Source organism: Heterocephalus glaber, unplaced genomic scaffold, assembly GCF_053883595.1.
Source record: "Heterocephalus glaber isolate CG9 unplaced genomic scaffold, H.glaber_assembly_v1.0 deba00001572, whole genome shotgun sequence".
In the NCBI taxonomy this organism is placed as follows: Eukaryota; Metazoa; Chordata; class Mammalia; order Rodentia; family Bathyergidae; genus Heterocephalus; species Heterocephalus glaber.
Genome location: NW_028258357.1, coordinates 22,445,012 through 22,470,673, shown reverse-complemented (window position 1 = coordinate 22,470,673; position 25,662 = coordinate 22,445,012). Strand labels below are relative to the sequence as shown.

The following is a 25,662-nucleotide window of genomic DNA, read 5'->3' as shown; positions in this document are numbered from 1 at the left end:
ATAATCCCAGCACTGGGGAGGCTGAGGCAGGAGGATCACCTGAGTTTCAGGCCAGGCGGGGCTACATCGTGAGTTCAAGGCAGCCTGAACCACCTAGCAAGACCCTGTCTCAAAAAGACCCGAAAACGTGGGCCGGGGATTCCTGCGGCTGCCTCGCAAGCACGAGGTCCCGAGTTCGATCCCTGGTACTAAAAAAAAAGAAAATGAAAAAAAACCCGAAAAACGAAATTAAAAAAAGACATATCAAGCAAACGCAACATGTGAGACACACTGGATCCTTTCTGAAAAACCCCACGTAAACAATAATAACATTTATAAGGAAATCCACAATGGGTCCTTGATAGCAAGCAACTATTCTTCAACAACTTTGGTATGAAAACGGTGTTATGAGTTTTTTAAAGTTTGGTGTTTTAGAGATACAGTGGACCCTTGAGTTACTACAGGCCTGAGATATGAACAACTTGGGTTATGACTGGCATTTTGGTTTGAACTTATGACCAAAGTCTTGAGTTATGACCCGAATGCTGGCCACTTGTGCTTCCAGATGGTCTCAGATAAGATTTAACCCTTAGAGAGCTCTGGAAGGAACATGAGAGGATCCTTTCCTGCGTGGGGCTGAGAAATCCTGGGACAGTGTCTCTAAGGACACTGAAATCTGCCTGGAAGAAAGTGTGGCCTAAAATTTACCAGAGAGAGACTTTGAAGGCAATTGACCAATTTGAGTTATAAACAGACCTCAGGAACAAACGGAGGTCATAAGTCAAGGGTCCACTGTCCACTTTGAGGTCTTTATGGGACGTGACTTCATAGCTGATTAGATACTGAAATGACCTGATGACTGTGACTGTGACCTGTTTAACTCCATGTGGAGACCAGGGGAGAGGCGGGAAGCTAAGGAGTCCAAATAAGGCTGGAGTGACTTCTAGTGACGATGAACGAAGTTTTGTGACGTGAATTTGGGTACTAATTTTACTATTATATTTTTGTACGTGCTTGAAATTTTTCATGTTAATATATTTATTAAATATCTGTCCCCCAAAGCCCCTGAAGTATTTACAAATAAATCTAACAAAAGACTTCCATAACTTTCATGGAGAAAATAAAAAAATCTTACCAAAAGACATTAAAGAAAACCTAAATAAATGAAAAAAATTAAATATTCATGGATAAGATAGCTACTATCTTAAGACTTTTTCTCCAAATTTGATCTGCAATTCAATGCAACTCCAATCAAAACCCCTAGAAGATTTTGAATGAAAACTGACAGACTAATTCCAAGTTAATATGGAAAAGCAAAGGCTTTGAAAAAGCAAAGGTATCCTGAAGGGTGAGGGACTAATGATGCAGAGACAGACTGACGGATAGAACAGGGTCCACCCACAAACAGACCCACACAAGCACTATAACTTAGTGTGCAATAGAGATGCTTTTTGGATCAGCAAGGAAATAAAAGACCATATGATAAATGATGCTAGGAAAACTCACTTTCCATTTGGAAAACAAATTGAATGGGATTCCTTATCCATTCCAGATGGACTGAGGTAGAAATAGAAAAGGGACAAGTTTAAAAAGTAAAGTCCAGTAACTATTGAGGAAAGGGGTTAACAAAGCTAACCACAAGCTTGTAGACACTAAAAGATGTGATAAAGTTAAAAAAAAAGAGAGAGAGAGAGAGAGAATCGAGACTGGGAGATGATATCTACAACATACAGAACTGGTAAAAAATTAGGATCCAACGTGTAAGAAAAAAATCTCCTGGAAGCCAGTAAGGAAAATGCAGAGAACCTAAAAGGTTTATCAGAGGGGGACAGGACTGGCCAAGAAGCACATGAAAAGGCCCAACCTCAACAGTAATGCAGGAAACACAAGGTAAGACCAGAGGGTCACCTTTCCCCATCAGACAAACAAATGCCTGAAAGCCTGCCACTGAGTCATGGACAGGGATCATCAGGGGCCCACACAGCGCAGTGTGCAGCACAGCGCACCGGGGAAGCCAGTCTGACGCTCTCCAGTTAAGCTGAAGGTTAATGTGACTCCAGGGCAAGGCGACCATCCTCGTAGAAACACCTAGATAACAGAAGCCGGGAAATGGGATGTAATACCGAGATGGAAACTTGCAGCAGAGACCTGCGACAACTGAGATGAGCCTCCAAAGTACTGCTGAGTGAAGAAACACTCTCAGAAAAATTACATGGTATGAATCTATTTTTATAAAGCCCAGAAGAATGACAAACATAGTAATATTTTAAGATTTTAAAATTAAAAACTTAATACAGTAAATCAAGAAAATAATAAATATAAATATTTGGATAGTGGGAGGAAGAGAAGAGGAAGGGAGTAATAAATAGGTAAAGGCAATGGTAGGTCTTAAGCTGAGTGGTGGCTCTGAGGGTGTTCATAACTTACATACATGTAACTTTTCTTGCATTAAAAATCACATAAGAAAAAGTAAGTGGTATTAAACAACGGTGACCAATTCAAAGCAGTGTTGTCAGGGCAGCCTCGTCGACGGACAGTTTAATGGCTGCTTCTGAACTATGGAGTAGCTCCTCACAGGTGGAATCTGCAGATGAAAACTATAGTCTGGATGAAACACTGAAAAGCTCTGAATGTACCAGCCGCCAAACTCTGGAGTGGCCCTGGCCATGTTTCTGGCTCTCAAGGCCTTTCACATGAGGGCAGGCCACACTGCAAGGTGGGTCCAAGCCATCACGGGAGCTAACTCAGGGAGACCCAGTCTCACCGCATGAAGAAAGGGGAAAATATCCAAGGAACTGGAAAGCAGGGGAAAGAAGAGAACTGCGGAAGCCAGCCCCAGATTCCAGGTGTAAACTGCCTAAACCTCTGGCCGACCTGACCTACATACACATCGAGAGGTGTGGCCAAGAGGTGACGTCGGGGTGCTTCGATCCTGACTAAGCAGAGGTGGCGGTGTGTCTCAAGTCTAGCACCCAAGTCGCACAGCCTCTGTCCTGTTCACGGGACACTCTCGGAGTCCTGATGCTCGGCGCACCAAAGGCTGAGTCTTCCCTGAGCCTGGCCTATAGCCCTCGCTACCATCTCCAGCACAGCCCCAGCAGCAGCCTCCACTGTACACACCAGACCCAAGGCGCGGCCGGACTGGCTGGCCTGAATTCCTGACCCTTAAGAATGGGTGGTAGTTTTAAGCCACTGCTCTGGGAGTAGCACAGAACATAGCAAGAGACAGCCAGAGCCCTGGTTATCTAAAGTTCTCACAAAGAGGAAAAACTAAGTATGTGTCTTACTACAAACAAAGAGCAGGCATTTCAACAATACATGCAATAGATATTACAAATACTAAATCCCCTTGCATAATTAATTGCATTTTTTCCTTCTGTATTTTATTTTCTTTATGGAGCAAAAACCATTTAAGGTCAACTAACGAACATTAAAGTACACTTATTTACACTAATGATTTACTTAGAGAAAATTTCTGAGGTACAGTGACTTTTTTAAGCTAAAGATTTGCCAAATTCCACCCTGACTATAGTGCTGGAACTTATTAATGAAGAAGATGCTCAAAGCAAGCAAGTCTTCTCTAGGTAGGAAGCTGAAAATAGGGTCCCCGCAGGGATGGCCCTCCGGCTTCCCACTGTAAGTCAGACATGTCCTTCCTCTCTGCTGCCCAAACCAACTCTGCAGACAGAGGCCAGGAACTTGGCAATGAGTTTCCGGACTGTCACAAGTGTTCTCAAAGAAAACTCCTTCCTCCGAGAGCTTAATCCTTTCTTGCAGGCGAACCCAGTGCTCTCGCGAGTGGAGAGAAAGACTATGGGAATGAAGCAGGTGCAGGGGCGGGAGGGATGCGGAAGGCGCTCAGGCACTTCCTGTGGAAGCCGGCAGGAGGACTGAATGAGCGTCCCGGGCAGAATCAAATGCCCTCAACCTCAACCACAAAAGCTCAGTTCTCCTTTAATGAGTCCCTTGCACTTAGCCACTTTTGTTTCAAATTATGACAAAGTTTCTTTGGATCCCAGCTGAATTTTTTGTAGCCGCCTGATCCAAACACAAAGAAATGGCCCTGGTACTGAACAAGTAAGAAGGGCACAGTCAACAGAAAAGCTGCCTCATTCATACATTTCTCAACTTAAAGGAAATAATGTCCAGTTACCAGAGCAGTGAGAAAGTGCAAGGCCAAGTCACACACTCGAGCACATTATCTAGGTCAAGAGTAGAATGATGAAAGGAGACAGAGCGCTGGTGACAACACTGGCGGCTTCTCACTGCTAGCTGGGGCTCTGTCTGCCTGCCTGAGGCTGGAGCACTGTTGAGCAAATCATATTTAAGGGGAAAACACTGACAGCTCATCAATTGATTTTCAATGAAAATGCTAAAAAAATTAATAATGAAGTTAAGCTGCTGAAATAGTTTCACCAATTAGCTTAATGTCAGAGAATTCTAATTAGGCATCTTGAGATTGCTATTTAGTGTTTAAACCTTCAGAGTGCCAAATTCTCCTTTTCACACAAACTGGTTGCAAAATTAAAGACATTAGGCAGACTTAATTACATTATCAGAACAGCTGGGATTAGGCAATCTCTGAAGTCAAGACGGCATTCTTTTGTCCCAGGGTGGAAATCCCTGGCTTTCCAAGGTGCGGGATTTTGGTGCCATTCCATATCTCGCCCAAACAAAGCAAGCTGTATTAGAAACAAAAAATTTGCAGACAAAGAATAGAGCAATGCGCGGCAAATAATGAACACATTACAGAAAAAGAAAAGGTAGGTGAAAAGATTAAGCCTGAAACCGGTAGGTTTTGCTAACACCTCTGCTGGCGGCCGGCCTGCCAAGCCTCTGGTGGCAGGAGCCTTGAACCTGCACTGCAGCCAGCCAGGAGACAGCGCTGTTATCTGAGGCCCAGGCATACTCAGCTCCTGCCTCCCAGGGGGTGCGAAATTAGCAGCTATTGTTTTGACACATCTTTACCAACACAATGCCTTTTATGTCTCTACACTGTTTATCAAACTAGTTTTCTTGCATGGGGAACCCTCTTTCTAATTCTCATTTCTTAAACACCAGTTCAGTCTCTCCTTCACGCCTCCTACTACACTCCTCACGCCTTAAAATGGACTCATTTAACAGCATGATTTCCTCCTATCAAACAACAGCGGGACTTGGGGCTGGGGCCAGCGGGGAGCACGAAGCCACACACATGGCCAATCTGGACGTGGGAGAAGCAGGCCCGCTCGGCATCAGCCGTGGCTTCTGAGTCCCGGTTTGTCACTTTTGTTGCAGCCCTGTCTGCGGCTATCGTCCCAGGTGCCACTGCCTGCTAGCTGCTCGTCTGCATCAGCTTTCTACGCTGAAACTCAGGTCCCAGCCCTCGCCCCATTACCCACTGCCAGGGGATCCCCACTCTGTGTAAATTGAAGTCCAACCTTCCTCGGGCTCCGGGGCTCTGCCTTGCACCTCGGCGCCCTCACTCCCACCGGCCCAGCTGTCCCCGAACTCCCTCCTGCCCGGGGTGACATGCACTTGCCTGTCTCCTGGCGGAATTCGGTTTTTCGAGTTGTATGAGATTGGCTTCTCCTCATTTGCACTTAGCCTGAACATGTGACAGGGTCTGGCTCAGAATCCATTATTTTTCAAGGAGCTTTCCGCATCATTCTACAAAAGTAACACCTTCCCCCACCAACTCCTCAGTGCTCACAGTGTAGAAAAGCATGACCCATCCTCAGGAGAAGAGCCAACCCCGAGAAGGACCCCACGAGACAGCAGGATCAACACACAAGGATTTTAAAGCAGCCATTAAATTTCAAAGATGTAAATAAAAGTATGATTGTGATGGAAAAACCAAGAAGAAATCTCAACAGAGACAAAGAAACTATGAAAAAAATACCCACATGGAATTTTTAGAATTGACAAAATACATAGATCAAAAAGTTAACTGGCTGAGTATAGCATGGAATTAGAGATGATATTAAAAACAAAGTTGGGGCTGGGGATGTAGTTCAGGGGCACCACGCCTGCCTGGCAAGTGCAAGGTCCTGAGTTTGATCCCCGGTGCGGACAAAAAAAATTTTTTTTTTAATAAATACATAAATAAAAACAAAGTTGGTGAACTTGAAAATAGATCAATAAATATCCAATCTGAAGAGAAAACATTCTAAAAATTTAACAGAACCTCTGGGTTGAAAGCTTTAACAGTAAAACTAGAATCGGAAGAAAAGGAGATAAGAGAATAGCATGAAAAAGATATCTGAATAAAGCTGAAAATCTCTCAAATTTGGTGAAAGAAATAAATTTACAGATTTTAAAACTTAGTAAGCCCCAAGAAAATAGAAGAAAATCACACTAATGTAACTCTGTAAAACCAAAGGAAAAACAAAATATATTAATAGCAGCCAGGTGTCTATTCTAGCTGGTTCACCTAAAGGGAAGTTGTGACTGAAACAGGAAGTCTGAAAGACTTCTGCACCTCTCTCCAGTGAAGGGGACACTGTCAGCACAGCTCTGACCAACCAAGACTTCAGGGCCAGAGACATCCTCACCAGCCTCCTTCTGCCACATCTCTGAGTTACGGGACGGTCTGCTTGCTTATTGCCCCCACCAGACTAGAAGGAGTAGAGAACCAGGACCTCGGTGTGTGCTATTCCCTCGGTTAGCCCAGGACCCAGGGTACGCCCAGAAAATAACAGGTGCTTACTAAACAACTGTTAAGTCATATTTCACTTCTGACGTTACAGGGAATGAAGATAAATATCTCAACTAAAGTTATAATTTAGGTAACATACTATCAACATATTTAAAACATAAATGTAGATTTTTCATAATTACAGAAATTCTTGAGTCTAGAACACTGTAAACCACAGGAAAAAAGTTTAGCACAAAACATATGCTATACTCCAAGTGTCTCTTCCTCTTATCTAAAATGAAGATGAAACTAACTTTTATTAAGGAACATGAAAGAAGGTTTCTGACATAAACAACTAAGTCACCTGTCCTGCCAATTCCAACCTCTTGTTCCCATAGTAGTCTCTGTCGTCGACTTTGTTGTCGCCCTGGGCCAGAATGACTCTCCGAACCATCACCGCAGTGTAGATACACTTGGCTCGGAAATTGAATTCCTTGACCTGCAACACAGAAATCACAGAGAGTTCTGAGACAGTCTCTGCTAAGACGCAAGTGCCTGAAGAAAAGAACCAGTGCTGCAATGTTTGAACAAGAAGGCAGTGAGTTGCCACGATTCCACCTGTCTGGTGCTGCAGTTCCTGAGAGGCAGACGGGGCTGCGCGTGTCCGTGCTCAGCTCCCAGCTGCCGCCAGCCCCTTCCTCCCAAGCTCCCCTGCCAGGCCTTCTGCGAAACTACAAACATACAGCAGTAAAGATGCCAAGCCAGTGCCTGGCCTGGTCCTGGGGGGAACGGCAGTTTGGGGACAGTCTAGGTTGGGGAGAGGCCTCGTAGAGAGCACCGGGGGCTTAGGTCAGGAGAGGAAGCCACCTCGATGGCCACCCCAGCGGGGCCTTCGGAGGACTCGGGCTTCAGCCGCTGTCGATCCACAGCCCGTCACAGACCTGAGAATGCCGCCCCAACTCACTGAGACAGAACCTGAACCAAACCACTGCAGAGGCCCAACAGACACCCTTGAGTGAGCGCCAGATGGACAAGGAATCTGCAGCCTGTGTCCTGGACAATCTTCCCTGACACAAACCCTACAGTCCACAGGAATGAAGCTGGCCCAGTCAGTGAGTTGGATCAAATCTGGTAAAAACAGCTGCACCCATTTGGAGGAGAAGGAAAAGAGGAACTGTGAGGGTGGCCTAGACTTCTGTCAACGCAGGACGAAGTCACAGGCTGTCCGTGAAGGACACACACTGATACTGCGCCCGCATCACTTAGTAAAGCCCCAGTGAGCTCTTTCTTATTCAGCTCATCACTAGGACGAAATGTTCAGCAGATCTTGGTTTAGAACCACAGCAAGCATTTTCCTTCACACATTTTGTTGTTGCTAAAATTTCCACTAAATAACACAGGGTGTCAGGGTTCCATATGCTTTCCAAAAAGTTCATTTTCCTTCAGAGGAAGTTTTACTTCTTCTCTGGGTCAATTTATTCTCTATTACTGAGAATTTTGGAATGTGTTAAAAGAAATTAGGTTGGAATGTGGTAAAAGAAAAAGTATGCCTAAAAGCTACTTTGTCATCTGGTAACCACAAAACAATTACATCATCAAGACAGGCCCTCAGGGCCGGGGATTTAGCTCAGTGGTTTCACTGCCTGCTGCGCAAGCACAAGGACCAGAGTTCGATCCCCGGTACCAAAAAAAAAAAAAAAATCAAGTGGTTTTGGGCTGGGGATTTAGCTCAGTGGTTCTGCCGCCTGACTCAAAAGCACAAGGACCCAAGTTCGATTCCCAGTACCAAAAAAACCCCCCAAAAACAAGAAAGGTCTTTAAAAAGAAGTCTCCTGTCTACCTCCAAAGAGCCTCAGGCCGAAACACCAATCACCACAGCATCTGACAGCAGTGAGTGACCCACATTCTCAACTAGGATTCACCAAGCACTGTGGCTCATTTTATCTTTCTGATCTCAATGAGACAAGGAGCCCTGAAAAGCCACCTTTTCTGGCTGGATTAACTGCTATGAATGAGAAAAATGAAGCAAATTTTCATGAACCGAGGCAACTTTCAGCATGGCCCACATCACAGCTCCCTTTTGCATATGCAAACACTGGCCGTTTCTCCTGAGACACATGCCCGGTGTACTCCAGAAGGCACTGGAAGCCCAGCTGCTGACACCCCACGGTGTGACCAGGACAGCTGCAGAGCGAACTGAGGGAGGTCTGCACTGACACAGGTGAGCCGTTTGCACGCTTTCTGGGGTGGTTCCCAGAGCTGTGCAAACAGACAGTCCTGGGGGATGTGACGCTACCCACAGAGGAGGAAGCAAGCAGCACAACTGGGAGGTTTAACCCCACCCTGAGGAAAGAAGGGTCCAGGCCAGGGTGGTGCCTGGCCCAGCACAGCAGTGTTGCGCTCAACAGCCAGGGGGCGCTGATGCCACCGCTGCAAGGGTGCTGAGAGCGCCCCGAGGCCCTGTGCTGAGAGCTGCCCACCTCCCTCACGGCAGACACCTAAACCAGTGCCTTCCACTTGTTCGTCATTTTCTAGTCTGGCTTCATCTTGGTAATATTTATTTACTTAGCGTTCCTGACCAGCTTTAAACAACTCACTTCAAAGCAAGCTTCGTCCTATGCCATACCATAAAATCAGATAATACAAAAAGAGATGTGATGTGCAACTTGCATTCTTTCTAAAAAGCACATAACTATTTAAATCAAATGTCCCTGTATCTCCTAAAATCATCTTTATACCACATATGGATAAACATGGTTCTAAACCATACTGGAAAATGAAGGTATTTTTCCTGGTTTACCTATTCTGACTTTACTCTTCACTGGATTATGTACAACCAAACCCTGAAAATGATGATGATGGAACTCTGACTACGAAGTCACCCAAACATGGGAGAAAATTAAGTGTAAACTGAGAAGATGATAAGTATTAAGAACAATCTGACTAATTTTATAATCCAGGCCAGACTTGCAGTTCAAGAGAAAAGGAAAGAGGCCAGCCGCTCCAGCCGCATTCCCATGCTACACTAGCCTCCTGCTACACTTCCACAGGGAGGAAGGAAGTAGCGGCTCTGGGTCCCAAAGCAAGGCCAGTCAGGTGAGCCACTACAGAACCTTCAGGGCCACCATACCACCACCCCAGCATCGAGGAGCAGAGCTGCCACCAGCGCGGAAGAGGTGAACCTTCCAGGCCACTGTACCACCACCCCCAGCGCTGAAGAGGTGAGCCATGCAGGCGCCAGCAACAGACATCCCCCCACTCCTGTTGAAATAAGAAGACACTAAAACAAGTCTCAAAACCAGACTCCCAGATAACCTAAAGTAACCCTAAAGGGAAACGAGATGGAACAATCTGATACTCAACCACCCGGATTCCCTAAACTGGCAACAAAAGAGGATCTGGAAAAAATGAAATCAGAAATAATTTCTCAGATAACAGTAGAGATTATGTCCGTAGTGCAAGACATGATTAATAAGTCTAGAGAAGACACAGATAAAAAAATAGAGGAGCTGAGGAACATGATGGAATCCCAACACAGGAAACAAATGGAATCCATAAAACATGCAAACGATTTCCAGGAGATTAAAAACTCCACTGAAAGTTTACACAGCAGAATGAGCCAATGTGAGGACAGAATTTCAGATAGAGAAGATAAGATTGCAATTAGTGACCAGGAAAAGAAAAATTTCTTTAAAATACTAAGGGACCATGAGAAATCAATCCAGCAGCTGCTAGACGATGCAAAGAAGAGTAACATGAGACTGACAGGAGTCTGAAAAAAAGGAACGTGCAGACGACATAAAAAAACTGTTCACAGAAGTGATGGCAGAAAACTTCCCAAGCAGGGGAAAAGAATTTGACATACAGATAAGTGAGGCATATAGGACTCCAACTAGCCTTGATCAAAAAAAATCTACACATAGGCATATAATAGTTAAGACTCCAGAAACCCAATAGAAAAACAAACTTCTACAAGCAGTTAGAGAAAAGAAACAAATCACATACAAAGGAAAGCCTATCAGAATCACAGCAGACTTCTCAATGCAAACCCTCAAGGCAAGAGCTTAGAGTGATGCATTTCAAGCCCTAAAGGAAAACAACCTCCAACCCAAATTGATGTACCCTGCAAAATTATCTTTCAAGATTGATGGAAAAATAAGATACCTGCATGACAAAGAGTACCTCAGGAACTTCATGAATACCAAACCAGCACTCCAAAAACTTTTAGACAATATCCTAGGAAAAGACAATGAGGATCACAACCCCAGGAAGCCCAGCAGAATGAATCCATCAGGCATGACAAGAAATTAAACACAAAGGGGGAGAATCCAACAGAAAGAAAAAGTCATGACAATAAGTCAATATGTATCAGTTATAACCATCAATGTTAACGGTCTCAATTCACCAATCAAAAGAAATAGAGGGGCAGAATGGGTCAAGAAGCAAGAGCCAACAATATGCTGCATACAAGAAACACACTTAATTCACAAAGAAACTCATAGACTGAAAGTTAATGGGTGGAAAACATTACTCCATGCGACAGGAGCCCCAAAAAAACCAGGAGTAGCTACCCTCTTTGCAGATCAAGTAGATTTCAAACCAACACTGATTAAGAGAGACAAAGAAGGACACTACATCCTTGTAAAGGGAACAATCCAAGAGGAAGAGATGACAATCATTAATATATATGCACCAAACACTAGTGCACCCAACTATATAAAATAAACACTAATGGACATGAAAAATGATATAAGCACTAATACAATAGTAGTGGGGGATCTCAATAACCCACTCTCACAAACAGATAGATCAACTAGACAAAAAATAAACAACAAAATATTAGAACTCAATCAAACTCTTGAAAAATTGAACTTAACAGATGTTTACAGAGTGTTCCACCCCACAAAATCAGAATACTCATTCTTTTCAGCTGCACGTGGGTCATTCTCCAAAATAGATCACATACTCGCTCACAGAACACGTTTAAGTAAGTCCAAAGGAATTGAAGTTATCCCCTGTATATTGTCAGACCATACTTCGATGAAATTGGAGATCAATAGCAAAAGAAACTGCAAAAATTTCATAAACACATGGAAACTGCACAATACACTTCTAAATAACCAATGGGTCACAGAGGAAATTAAAGAAGTCAGGGGCCAGGGATTTAGCTTAGTGATTCTGGCACCTGCCTCACAAGCGCAAGGACCCAAGTTTGATCCCCGGAACCAAAAAAATAATAATAACAAAGAAGAAATCAGTTCCTACAATTAAATGACAATGACAATACAACATATCAGAATCTATGGGACACAATGAAAGCAGTCTTACAAGGGAAATTCATAGCAGTGAATATTCATATTAGGAAAACAGAGTGAGCCCAATTAAACAACCGACGCTGAACCTCAAGCTTCTGGAAAAAGAAGAGCAGGACAAACCCAAAGCTCATACAAGAGAGGAAATTATAAAGATCAGAGCAGAAATCAATGCAATGGAGACTAAGAGAACGATACAAAAAAATCAATGAAGCCAAGAGTTGGTTCTTCGAAAGAATAAACAAAACTGACAAACCCTTTGCCAACCTTATCAGAAAAAGGAAAGAAAAGGCCCAAATCCAGGCAATTAGGGATGAAAAGGATGAAATTACAATGGACCCAGAAGAAATCCAGAGGATCATCAATACCTACTTCCAGAACCTATACGCCAATAAGATGGAAAACATGGAAGAAATGGACAGATTCCTAGATACGTATGAATTATCAAAGTTGAACGAAGATGACCTAAAAATTGTAAACAACCCAATATCAATGAAATTGAAAACTTAATTAAAAACTTATCAACTAAGAGAAGCCTGGGTCCTGATGGCTTCACTGATGAATTGTACAAGACATTTAGAGAGGAAGTACCGCCATTACTGTTCAAACTCTTCAATGAAGTTGAAAGGGAAGCAATACTCCTGAATTCATTCCTAGAAGCAAGCATCATCTTGATCCCCAAAGCAGAGAAAGACCCAACAAAAAAAAGAGAATTATAGGCCAATCTCACTAATGAACATAGATGCAAAAATCCTTAATAAGATACTGGCAAATAGAATGCAGAAGATCAGCAAGAAGATCACACACCCTGCCTAAGTGGGATTCATCCCAGGGATGCAGGGATAGTTCAAAATATGCAAATCAATCAATGTAATACTCTATATCAATAGAGCCAAGGACAAAAACCATATGATCATCTCACCAGATGCACAAAAAGTATTTGAGAAAATCCAACACACATTTATAATAAAAACCATACAAAAACTTGGAATACACAGTCTCTACCTTAATCTGATAAAAGTCATCTATGAAAATCCATCAGCCAATATCATACTAAATGGTCAAAAACTGAAATCCTTCACACTAAAATCAGGAACAAGACAAGGATGTCCACTATCACCACTCATGTTCAATATAGTCTTGGAAACATTAGCCACAGCAATTAGACAAGAGAAAGAAATAAAAGGAATAAAGACAGGAAAAGAAGAAGTCAAATTTTCATTATTTGCAGATGACACGATACTTTATATAGAAGAGCTCAAGAACTCCACCAAAAGTCTTATACACTTAATAGCCAATTTCAGTAAAGTAGCTGGATACAAGGTCAACACACAAAACTCAATACCTTTCCTCTACACGAACAGACTCACTGACAGATAAATAGGGCAAACAATTCCTTTCACAATAGCATCCAAAAACTGAAATAACCTAGGAATCAACCTAACAAAGCAGGCACCGGAACAACTGAGCTAAATCCCTGGCCCTTAACATAACAAAAGAAATCAAAGACCTCTTCTCTGAAAACCATAGCACTCTGAAAAGAGAGATTGAAAACGATATCAGAAAATGGAAAGACATCCCTTGCTCCTGGGTAGGAAGAATCAACATAGTGAAAATGGCCATACTTCCAAAACTGCTATATAGATTCAATGGAATCCCAATTGAAATTCCAGTAGTATACTTCATGGACCTTGAGAAAACAATCCAAAAATTCATTTGGAACAAGAGGAGACCTAGAATAGTAAAAGCAATCCTAGGCAACAGAGACATGGCAGGGGGTATCACAACCCCCAACTTAAAACTATACTACAAAGCTACTGTGATAAAAACAGCATGGTACTGACAAAGAAACAGACCTGAGGACCAGTGGAACAGATTAGAAGATGCAGAAACAACGCCAGACACACTCAGCCACTTCATCTTCAACAAAGGAGCCAAACACCCTCAGTGGAGGAAAGATAGCCTCTTTAATAAATGGTGCTGGAAAAATTGGGTTTCAACTTGCTAAAGATTAAAATGAGACCTATATCTCTCACCATGCACTAAATTAAAATTGAAATGGATTAAAGATCTAAATATTAAAATAGAAATGCTAAACTGGCTGGAACAGAGGTTAGGTATCACTCTTGAAGCCACTGGTGTAGGAAAAGATTTCATGAACAAACCTCAGTTGCCCTTGAACTAGCACAATCAACAAGTAGGATCTCTTCTTATTAAAAAGCTTCTGCACAGCAAGAGAAACCACCAACAGTGTGAAGAGACAACCCACAATGTGGGAAAAAATTTTCACCTGTTGTTCCTCAGACAAAGATCTACTATCTAGAATCTATAAAGAACTTAAAAAAATCAGACCTCCCAAATTTAAAGACCCAATCCAAAAATGGGCATCTGAAATGAACAGACATTTCTCTGACGTAGAAAGAAGTAGAAATAGAAAATAAACATATGAAAAAATGTTCAACATCACTGGTCATTTGAGAGATACAAATGACAACAACACTGAGATTCCGCCTCACTCCAGAAAGAATGGCTGCTATCATGAAATCAACCAATAACAAATGCTGGCAGGGCTGTGGGCAAAGAGGAACCCTGCTCCACTGCTGGTGGGAGTGTAGACTGGTACAGCCACTGTCGAAATCAGTATGGAGATACCTCAAAGAACTAGGACTGGAAGTCCCATTTGACCCAGCTATTCCCCTGCTGAGAATCTTCCCCAAAGAATTAAAAGAATAGTATCACAGTGATATATGTGCACCATGTTTATAGTGGCACGGTTCGTAATAGCTAAAACTTGGAAGCAGCCCAAGTGCCCATCAACTGGAGACTGGATAAAGAAAATGTGGGTTTTTTTATAAAATGGAGTACTATTCAGCCATATAAAATGAGAAATTAGAGACATTTATAACTAAATGGAGCCACATTGAGGCAATACTCTTAAGTGAAATAAATAGGACACACATGTGCAAATACTGAATAGTTTCTCTGGTGTGAGAAACTGAAAATGTAGATAAGGACTAAAAGGTATAACAGATAATGTGAAATAGGAAGAAAAGGGGCAAAGGGGAAGGGGAAGTGGGAGGAGTAGGGGAAAGGAAAGAAGGGAATGGAATTAATATGAGAAAATGAAGAAACAAAGTTTTTGTAAATAGGGAGGGATGGAGGGGTTGAAGGGAGGGCAGGGGAAGGGGGAAAAATAAGAACCAAGAGAGATTATGTAAAGGTGCAAATTTCCAATGATGAATGTCATTATATTGTATACCTAAAATGTACCAATAAAATTTTTTAAAGGAAAGAAATGTAAATGAACTACATACTGAGACCTCCACAATCCAGACCCTTAATACAAAAACATTATGGGCTTTCTTTATTGTAAATCAGGTCTGCCTCTTAGAATTTTTTGGTAGTACTCAAGTAAGAAACACAAGATGTGGTACTCAGTGAGAAGTGGTTGGTAGAGTTAAAAGAAAATGTCAATTCAGGTTCCCTGTGAACGTGCAGAGGACAATGTCACCCACAGAAGCTAACAGCCCTGAGCACAGCAGCGCCCCGGGGACTTAGACACTGCGACAACCTGGAGTTCTCCACAGTGACACAGGAAGGCCAGCCACAGCTCCTCACAAAAAGCAGAGCCCTGCGGGAAGCTGAGAACAGAGCTAACAGGCTTCTTATGGCCCAACCATCACAAGAGCCCTGGGAGGACGAGGCATTGTGGTCATTACACTGCTGAGAGCACCGAAGCTTAGGAAAATGAAGATTTTGTCTAAAGAAAGCCACTTGGCAAGTAAGATCTGAACAATGACATCCATGGCTCAACAGTTCTTTTTGTTTCCACTACCCATTTCTGTGCTTTTGAGATTCAAACCATCTCTCTATTCATCCTAGAAAGCTTAAAATGCAGTTGAGAGACAGCTTTACTGTCAAGAATTTTCAGTTCTGACGAATAGATAAAGAAGATGTGGGTTTTTTATGCAATGGAATACAACTCTGCCATAAAGAAGGATGAGCTTCAGACATTTATTGCTAAATGGATGGATGCACCTTGAGACCATATTCTTAAATGAAATAAATTGGACACACGTTTTAATACCTCATTGTTTCTCTGGTGTGAGAAACCGAAAGTGGAAAAAAGGACTAAAATGTATAATAGATACCGGGAAGTGGGAAGAAAATGTTTAAATGGGAAGGGAAATAAGGGAGGGGGAGGGAGAAAGGAAAGGAGGGATAAGAAAATTGAAAATAGAAGGAAAAATGGAAACAAAGCTTTTGTGCATGGGATAGGAGGGGAGGGGCTTGGAGGGAGGAGGGATGGGAAAAGAGGCGCAGGAGGAACCATGTACAGGTGCGAGCTCCCCGTGATGAGTGTTACCATTATGTGTCCCTAAAATGTACCTATAAATGTTGCCTGTAATCAAAAAGAATTTTCAGTTCTTTGGATGATACCAAGGACACACAAACAACCCTGAGGCCAGCACCAGAGAGGGGTGCTACTTCCTCACAGGCGTTTTGACCACCAGGCAGCCCTCTGCACTCCACAGACCCCTGGCCTTCTGTTACCTTACAGCCGCCAGGTCCAACTGCAGCCCCTGAATTAGCAGGCGGCACGGCACAGGGTGACTGCAGTTCAGAAGGAGTCGCACCTAGTAAACAGGGAAGGGCTCTTGCTGACACCCTCCCTGCTGGCACGGCCGATCTCTCAGCGAGTTAATAAAAAGTAAAGCCCAGGCACTAGTTCCAAGGGCGGAAGACTGATTCTAGACCTCGCTATAACCACCAACCAGCGGAGGACACAGGACTCATCCGGCGGGTGTGGTCACAAGGGCCTTCGCTGCTGTGAGTGCAGGAGGCTGAGCACAGCAACTCCAAACCAAGGTCTGGGGGGTGAACTTACTCAGCAAGTATTTTAATATTTACTGCAGTGATGGTTGTACTTAGTGACAAAGAACCATACCTAGAACGGTAAGCTCAGGTACATTTTACAATACTAAATAAAGGTATACAGGAAAGGCACTCTAAGCACTTTTCAATTTATTTCAAACACATACAGGGCCAGGAATTTAGCTCAGTGGTGCTGCGCCTGCCTGGCAAGTGCAAGGTCCTGAGTTCCATCCCCGGTACCAAAAATAAACAAACAAATAATAAAAAATAAAAATATGCAACATGCCAGCTCTGTCCTTTGAAACCATGAAACCCAGTAGCAGTGCTAGTTAAGATCTAAAGTAACTGTGCGCTGGAGAGGCCCCAGAGAGGTGGTGGTGGTGGTGACGCAGCTTCTGAATACAAAGAACCTGCTGCTGGCAGAAGGCGTCTCCCAGTGCGCACACCGTCCTCCAGAACTGCCTCCTCAGTGACAGGCTCTAAACAGTACTAACGTGTTCACAACCCTCTAGCACAAGTCCATGGACCCACAGCCACCATCATTCACAGCTGCAAAAAGCATACTCACTGGTACGTGGGTCAGAATGGTGCAGGCCAGGAGCTCCCGTGCCTCTTCTATCTTGGTTTTCTTTGGTCCTCCTCCCCACATCCTTTGCCTTCTTACTTTGTTCCCTATGTATTTTAACGCCTACAAAACAGACAAGAGTGTTTGGGTGACATCGCTGGAAGTCATTTATACACACATTATAAGCAAAAAAGAGGAAGAGAAAGAACTAAGAGTAGAACTCTGTAAGGGCCCTGGCTGTAGAGAAAGCTGCATTAGGAGTCATCAAAAATCAACATCTATCACAAATCAATGACAGGAGAGCAGAACCACTGCCTAGTACACCAGCTCCCTTCTTACTTTAAAAATATTTTTCCTTCTGTAAAATTTATAGCTGATCATTGTGGGAAATTTAGAAAACACAGATAAGTGTGAGAGAGTGTGTGTGTGAGTCTGTGTGTAACAGCCATTAATCATTTACTCGGAGAACTAGAGCTAACATTGTGGGATGGCACTTTTTTCTCTTAAAAAAAAAGCACACCAAGTAAGACCTCCACCGCAAAAGCTACAAACCATTGCTGAGAGAAAACAAACCCAGATAAACTGAAGGTTACACTTGCTAATTAGACTTCTAACGGGATTTTTAAAAAGCAAAGATCAGTTGGTTCTGAAGTTATAGATTCTATAATTTACATAGCAATGCAGAGAAAGTTTTGAAGCTACAATAATCAGAACAGTGGCACTAGCGTAATGACAGACAATGGAAGAGGACAAGACCAGAAATTAACTTACTCTGTGGTGAACTGATTTTGCACAAAAGTGCCAAAGCGATTCAATGAGGACGGAAAGGTCTTTTCAACAAATGATGGTGACACAACTAAATATTCATAGTTAAAAAAAAATAGCCACGACCTCTACCTCGTACCAAATGGAAAAATTAAGATGGATTTTAGATCTACCACAAAAACTGAAAGTATGAGGCTTCTCTAAGAAATCACAGACTATGTTCCTGACCTTGGAGTGGGCAAAGATTTCTTTAAACAGGAAACAGAATCAACAGCTGTAAAGGACAACTCAGTAAGGAAAGTGAAGAAATGATCTGAACTCTTCACAAAGAAGAAAACACCAATGACCAGTGCAGACACAAAAGGGTTCAACATCTGGTTACCAGGGAAACCAAAACCAACACAATGTGACGCTCCCAGTGCAACCTTGACTATTTCCACAGTAAGACGACCATATGCCCCTTCTTATTCTATAACAGCCATGTACTTTTTAGAAAACTGGCTTTCAGCTCCTCAGAAGCAAGGAGTGGTATCCTTGGTTCTCAGCCCTGGAGCTCCGACCCCAGTCATCTGTGTGGGACATTCCTGGTTCTAGCTGCAGAACGGGGTTGGTCCTGACCTCGTTTCTCTTTCTCTGCTACTGTAACTCCTTGCACCTTTGCGTCACACCGTACTTTTGTTACCTACGAACACACACATTTTAGACTGTGAGTGGGAACTCTAATCATTCTCTTCGTCTCTTAGTGACTGGTAGAGCGCCTACAACTGAATGGAATGATCTCCCTGTGCTAAGATTTGGACATCTCTAGGATCCTCCCTGTTGGAAGGCCAGCAGAGCGCCAGACAAACCCTCCGCACACCTGCTGCCACGGCCTAGGGTAAACAATAACTAAATAACCAACTAAGGCAAGTCAGCAGGAGTGGCAATGGCAGTTGGGCTGTCCCTAAATTGAGCTGTCTTCATTAAATCTTTAACCTCCCAATTCCCTGGGGAAAAGCTGATGCTTCTTCACTTCTTTAAGGAAGCAATGCAGGAACAAGGAATCCCTTCTTTTTTCTGTTTGTTTGGGGTTTTTTTGGTACCGGAGATCAAACTCAGGTCCTTGCGCTGAGACAGGTGGCAGAACCATTGAGCTAAATCCCCGGCCCAAGGAATCCCTTCTAATGGAGCACAAGGCCACTGTCCTGGGGACCACCTACTGATGCTGCCAGTAAGTCGCAGCCCTATGTTTTCACGAGGAAGCCACACTGAGACCCCCAGTGCATCCTCTGCCCCTAAGAATAGCAGTAACTAATTTCTCATCTGTACACTAGACCCCCTGCAATGACATAGAACGTACTCAGTCAAAACAGAGAGAAGGCTTCATGAACAGAAGAAATGGTAGAGAACCTAAAAAGGAAGGCATAATAAAAACAAAATAAACCCAAGACCTCATGAGTGTTAAGTAATCCACTGAAATGCCAAATCTGCAGAGGCTCTATCACATAACACAGTGCACCTCCTGCATTCCCATTTAGATCAGCACAGAACATTTGTGTCTTTATAACCAGAATACATGTCCAGTGGGTCACCAACTCGGTCACTCCTGCCTCTGACCCTCTCACCAGCTAGCTGCAAACAACTAATCCACACCTCAATCCACGCATACAGTAGGAGCCCTTCCACTTATCTTTCATATATAACTAATTAATCATACATTCCCTCCCTCTTGGCCCTGACCTGATCTGTTCAGTTAGCTGAAATTTTCTTTTAGCAGCTATTTACCAGAAATAAATGTATGAGTTTCCAACCCACTGTTAACCCCTGCTCAAATGGTTTTACAATGCGTAGGGTTATTTAACCAACAGTGACAATGTTTGCAATAAAATGCATCATGGGTCTAGGTAAAGCCCCGGAGGGCATTAGAGCACACACAGCTTTCAAGACTGGAGATTCTCCCAAACTGAATCAAGCTCTGCTGCTCACGGGGTAGACGTATGGTTTCTTATGGTCTCAGAACACTATTGCTCCTGTTTGTAGCAAAGATTCATGCCTACCAAGTGTTTCTTGTCCAATGAAGGGCAGAAACAGAAGCCCCTAACCCAAATACCTTCTCCTGATGCTGCTTGCCCAATTATTTGAGTCAACTATTAATTAGCTGTAGAAAAAGAAGATGGCAGTGACAACAATAATCCCTACTGCTGATGTGTGCTTTGGAGCTATACATACTGACATATGACAATTACCTTCCCAAATTCTTGGCTTAGTCTATGAAAGCATCAGGACTGCTGTGCTTTCAGAACACACAGGAACGAGTACAAGTGGGCACATCACGACTGGTGCCCGGGCTGACAAGAAAACAGTAGCTTGGAATTCACATGTGGCCGTAAGAAACCCATGGAGCAGACAGCGTGCCTGTGGACAAGTAAGAACGGCCTGCTGTGGTTCCGCAGAAGGGAATCCTTCCCTCCCTCCCTCCCTCCCTCCTGGGACGGCTATGAGCAACGCTAACATATACTTAGCAAAGCACTTTCCACACATGGACTGAGACCCTCAGTGTGGCTTTCAGGACTCCCCCACTTGGGAAGGGAAGTACCATTATTTTTATTATGTTTAACACACCCAGGGTTCCCTATCTTCATCTCTGAAACCCTAAAATTCCCAGGCTCCACCAGGAGCACCTAAAAGGGTCAACAAAGACCCAGAGTGGCAATGGGGACTCCTCCTGACCTCTCTTGCTGCCTGAGTCTGGAATCTGGAATTCAGGAAATGGGATTGAGACCAGATACAACTGGATGCCTAAAGCAAGCCAAGCAGAGAATGAACACCATATTAAGGGCTGATATTAAGCGTGATATTAAGGGATTCTTAGTGGTAGAGTACCTGCTGAGCATGTGTGAGGCCCTGGCTTTGATCAACAACACACACACACACACACACACACACACACACGCATGGATGCACCCACACATGCATGCACGCAGGCACACATGCCAGTGAGGAGGATATTAAGGAGAAAATGCAAGGGAAAAAAAAGAATCCTTCTACATTAGAACTGCCAGAGTCTCAAAAAAATAAGCTGCGTGTGCCGGTGCACACCTGTAATCCCAGCACTCAAGGAGGCTGAGGCAGGAGGATCACAAGTGTGGGGCCAGCATTAATTAGACACTGTCTCAAAAAGAGAAACAGGGCTGGAGATGTAGCTTATTGGTAGAGCACCCCCGGGTTCAATCCCCAGCACTGGAAAAAAATAAAATAAAAAAGCCCAACTGGGTAACTAAGGAATAAAATAGCACTTGCTTCTGTGCCAGCACAAAAGCCCTGTGGCCCTCTCCCCTCCTGAGTCAGACACTGCAGGCCACTGGCCGCTCCGGGCAGACCCCTTCCTGCAGTCCCTCAAACAGTGAGGCCAGGAGGCTGCGTGCACCTCTCCCACTCACAGCCCGGTGGCCACCAAGGCTGGGTCCTCGTCAGGGACAGCGCAGTCCCCAGCTGCGACTCGGCGAGAGGCCAGACTGGACACACCTGCATCTGCGTGAAGATCTGTGCCTTCTGGCACTCCTCCAGGCTGGGCCCGAACGCGGCCATCACGCGCTCCTCCGTCCCGATCATCTGCACAATTTCCTGGTCACTCTCAACACCCATGGCCTAGGGAGGGAAGCAAAGACAGCACAGAGTGGTGGGCTTTGTGTTCGCGCGCTGACATTTGCTTATGCTAATCTGGCATTGTTTGTGGGTATCACTTCTAAGCGAGCTCACTCCCGCTCAGAAACGGGGCCATCTGGCACTGGCGGCGCAGCGCAGCACGGCTGCACAAGAACCTGAAACAGAAGCGTTGATTAGGAAGAGGGAAACAAACACTCGCAAGCATTTTCTGCGTGTGTACCACCTTCTCGAATTTTTAACTATTCTAAGTTTGATCATGCAAAAAGGAGACCCGGAGGTTCAGTGGACAGGATTGGTCACGATGACAAAGGCAAACAGAAAGGAAAAGCGATCAGAGAGCAGGTGCTGCCGAAAATGAGCAGAAGCCCAACTGGTTTGTGACAAGACTAATTTTCCTGCAAAGTGTCAAATCATTCATATTCACCCTAAAAGTTTCCCTAACAACTGTTTCACCTCATTACTCCAGAAGTACAAGACCAGGCTTGCACAGGGTTTGAGATGCTTAAAGCCTAAGAGCACGCTCCACAGGTTTGAGAGCCCCACTCGAGTGCTCCAAGGTGGCAGTGGCCAAGCGGCGGCAGCAACATGCGGCCTCACACACCTGCTGGAACCCTGCCACGCCAAGACACAGAGCGCAGTCCACTCCCCCTCTCGGCAGTCATAATCTGCTTCTCAGAAGTTAGGGAAAAGTTAATGTTTGCACTAAAATTCTTTGTAGAGAAGACTGAACCAGCAGATAAGGGTCCTGTCGAGTGCTGTGCTCCTCCACACTGAAGAGCAGGGAAGCGGAGCCCCGGGGGCCCCACACAGGACACCAACGGCACCACCTGCAACAGCGGGAGGGGCCTCTCCCTCAGGTCAGATCGGGGGCTTCGTCCTAACGTAACGCCAGCCGTGCTCAGCCCCAACAGCACAGAGCCCGAAGTCTCACACCTCTTCCACCTCAGAGCTGTCATCTGTCTGCCAAGACGGCGTGACCAGGCCCTTCCCGCTCAAAATTCTATAATTCCACATGTGGCCTTCCGGTGTCTGAATTCTATAAATCTGATTTGGATACTTTAGAATCAGATGCAAACTTACGAAAGTTTTGAAGATTTACGAGGACGCTAAATAGGCGACATGTCCCTGTATGGCATTTGAAAAATGTTCCTAACTTCTTGGACGCTCAATTCCCCTCCTGACCGCAGGCTTAACTTAGGGACTTGCTTCTGGAGACAGAAGTGGAGGCCAAATGTGGGGCTTTGAAGGCTCACTTACAAAGAACATCAGCTTCCTGCCTCTCTAGCTGCGCAGCAGGAAGACAATCAGGCAGTGGAGGGAAGGCCTGGCATGGAGGGGTCAGGGAAGCCAGCTCGGCCAGGCTGGCCCCCTGTCGGAGCTGGGCCCTGAGACAAGCGCCGGCCCAGCAGCCCTCAAGGGCCCGATGGACAGAAACTGCGGTAACTTATTTATTACACAGCATACCTGACGAATACAACAATTTCTGGAATTAAATTTACTATTTGAACTTTTAAAAAAAGTTTAATGTGTAATTTTATTTGTTCCACAATAATTTTTTACAAAGAAATCTTCAGGATACATATCCTCTTTTTGTTACTTTAATTTTTGCAGTCTTTTTATCTCTAACTTGATGTGAAGGATTTTATTTAAAAGGATACTAGAAATAAACTCTACTATTTGAAAATTACCAAATGTATTAAAATGCTAAGAATTTCATACATTAAAGGATAGCGGTTGTAAAGCCAGGTGTGATGGTGCATGTCTGTAATCCCAGCACTTGGGAGGCTGAGGCAGGAGGATCGCCATGAGTTCAAGACCAACCTGGACTAGACAGCAAGACCCTGTCTCAAAAAAAAATAAATAACCAAGAGAGATGATGCAAAAGTACACATTTCCAATGATGAATGTCATTATACTGTATACCTAAAATGTACCAATAAAATAAAATTTTTTAAAAAATAAATAGTTTTAAAAGGTTAGCAATTATAAAAAAAAAATCAGTTCTACTTTTTTAAACAAGTGAACAAAAACCAGGTCATTCTTCACTCAAGCACACTGAGACACATCTACTCTGAATGGTGCTGGCAAACAAGTACAGCCAGCTCCACTTTCTCCTCAGTCTGCAAGTAACCAGTTACAAATACGAGCACAGAATTTCTCCCTGTGAAAGCTTGTTACAGTTAATGTTTCCTGCTCATTACATGGGCTTCAGCAGGATCAAACTGTAAGAAAAGCAATACTAAGGTAACTAATTTGCAGTGGAATCCAATCATGTTTCTCTAAATCTTTGATAATAAAACGTGTAACCAATGCGCTTCACTTCTAAGGAAAAGCCAAACCCAAGCAGAGCTCTGTGTGGGTCAGATGCTGACCCATGCACGCAGGACGACATCAGCAAGGGTCCAAGACAGAGACAATTCGGAGGAAAACGGCAGACCTTTCCAGATTAGCTAACATCTGTATTATGCAACCTAAAGGCCACCTGCATTATTTTAGTTATTTGTATCTCCATAATCTCCAAGTGAAAAAGACTACAAACTTGATTGCTCACTTCAGTGTTCAAAGATAGCAGAAACCCCCCTCACTTGACATACGGATTGGCACTTGAAGGGTGTCCTGATGTTGAACCCAAGCAGTAATTTCATAACTGCATAAAAGTCCCCAATGGCCTAACATGGATCTAAACAGACTGCGTAGGCCCCCGACGTGTCTAAGCCATGTGACCGACATGCCGAGCGCACGGTGACACCACGCGTGCAGGGTGTGATTGGCACCACGGCTCTGCTGCACAACAGCCAGGCTCTTCCCACAGTGAGCCACTGAAACACAAGGTGATGACTCAGCCAAGCCTCATCAAAAGCGCTCCAGCTCCAAAGGCCGAACTGATTTTATGACTCTCTGGCCTGCAGTAGTCACAGCTACAAATAAATGATAGATTGCTATGGAAACCAACAAAATGCTCAACCATTTCGCTTTGCAGACCTAATTTAGATATCTGAAAACTAGCTTTATATGGAACTCTTTGTACTCCAGATATGTGAAATCATTTCTACTAATAAGTCAAAAGTAAACGCTACATAATAACCTTATGAACAAATAGCAGAGATAATGTGTTTTGGCACAAGGCCCCTCGCAGCTTGGCAATCAGCAGTAACGCTGAACAAAATCAAGGGGAGGTGCCCTTTACAAAGTGGCACAGTCTTCTCCTTGGATCTGAGACAGAGTGACTTTTCAAGACAGAAGAAAGAATGCTAATGAGAGAGGAGTGTGGCAGGCACCTGACGGTGAGGTGCTGGAACGTGTGGAGTGGAAGTGGCAGAGGTGGTTAGGGCCTGCGGTATCTAATGTTCAGACGTCGCCAACTCTTCTCAACAGGAAATAAGTCCACCTATTACTATTCCCAAGAGCAGCCCCAGCAGATAACGAGAGAACTGTGATGGCCCTCTGTGGGTCTGCTGGTTTCTCCTGAAAGATTATAAATGTCCATGCAAGTTGGTCTCCAAGAGACCACACTCCTCCCCTGAAACTGGACCCTCCTTTCCCATGAAAACTGCCATCAGTGTCCCTGCAGAAGGCCTGGAATGCAAAATGGCAAGTGGGGAAGATTCATGGGCAGAAGAACCTTTGTGGTGATTCCAGTTCATAAATAAGGCTGATCTGGGTCTTAGGAAGCTTCAGCCTTCATATTCAGACTCAGCGTGTCATCTGGAAACCCTGCAGCTTCTGTCACTTTTAGCCAATTGTTGGTTACAATCAACAGCCATCAAGTCCTAATGACTGTCAAGGTCTGCCTCAGGGCCACACAACACAGAAAGAGAACCCATGCACCTCTCCTGCCTGCCCAGTTTATCTTCCCTACCTGACAGTAAATGGACAAGGAAAACTAAGGAAAAGGAAAGCACCCT

General features: G+C 44.1%; 1 protein-coding gene across 4 annotated transcripts in view; it reads right to left on the bottom strand.

Moving 5' to 3' along the window:
• Positions 1-25,662, bottom strand: part of Polr3b (RNA polymerase III subunit B) — a 98,255-nt gene that overhangs the window by 52,186 nt on the left and 20,407 nt on the right. For 3 of the 4 annotated variants that reach the window (XM_021258380.2, XM_004844810.3, XM_013072295.3), the window contains exons 10-12: positions 21,617-21,739; positions 17,351-17,470; positions 6,960-7,094 (exon numbers count right to left, since the gene is read on the bottom strand). In XM_021258380.2, the coding sequence (XP_021114039.1) occupies positions 6,960-7,094; positions 17,351-17,470; positions 21,617-21,739 (378 nt within the window). The remainder of the gene's footprint in view (positions 1-6,959; positions 7,095-17,350; positions 17,471-21,616; positions 21,740-25,662) is intronic. The other variant, XM_021258379.2, reaches the window with a different exon arrangement.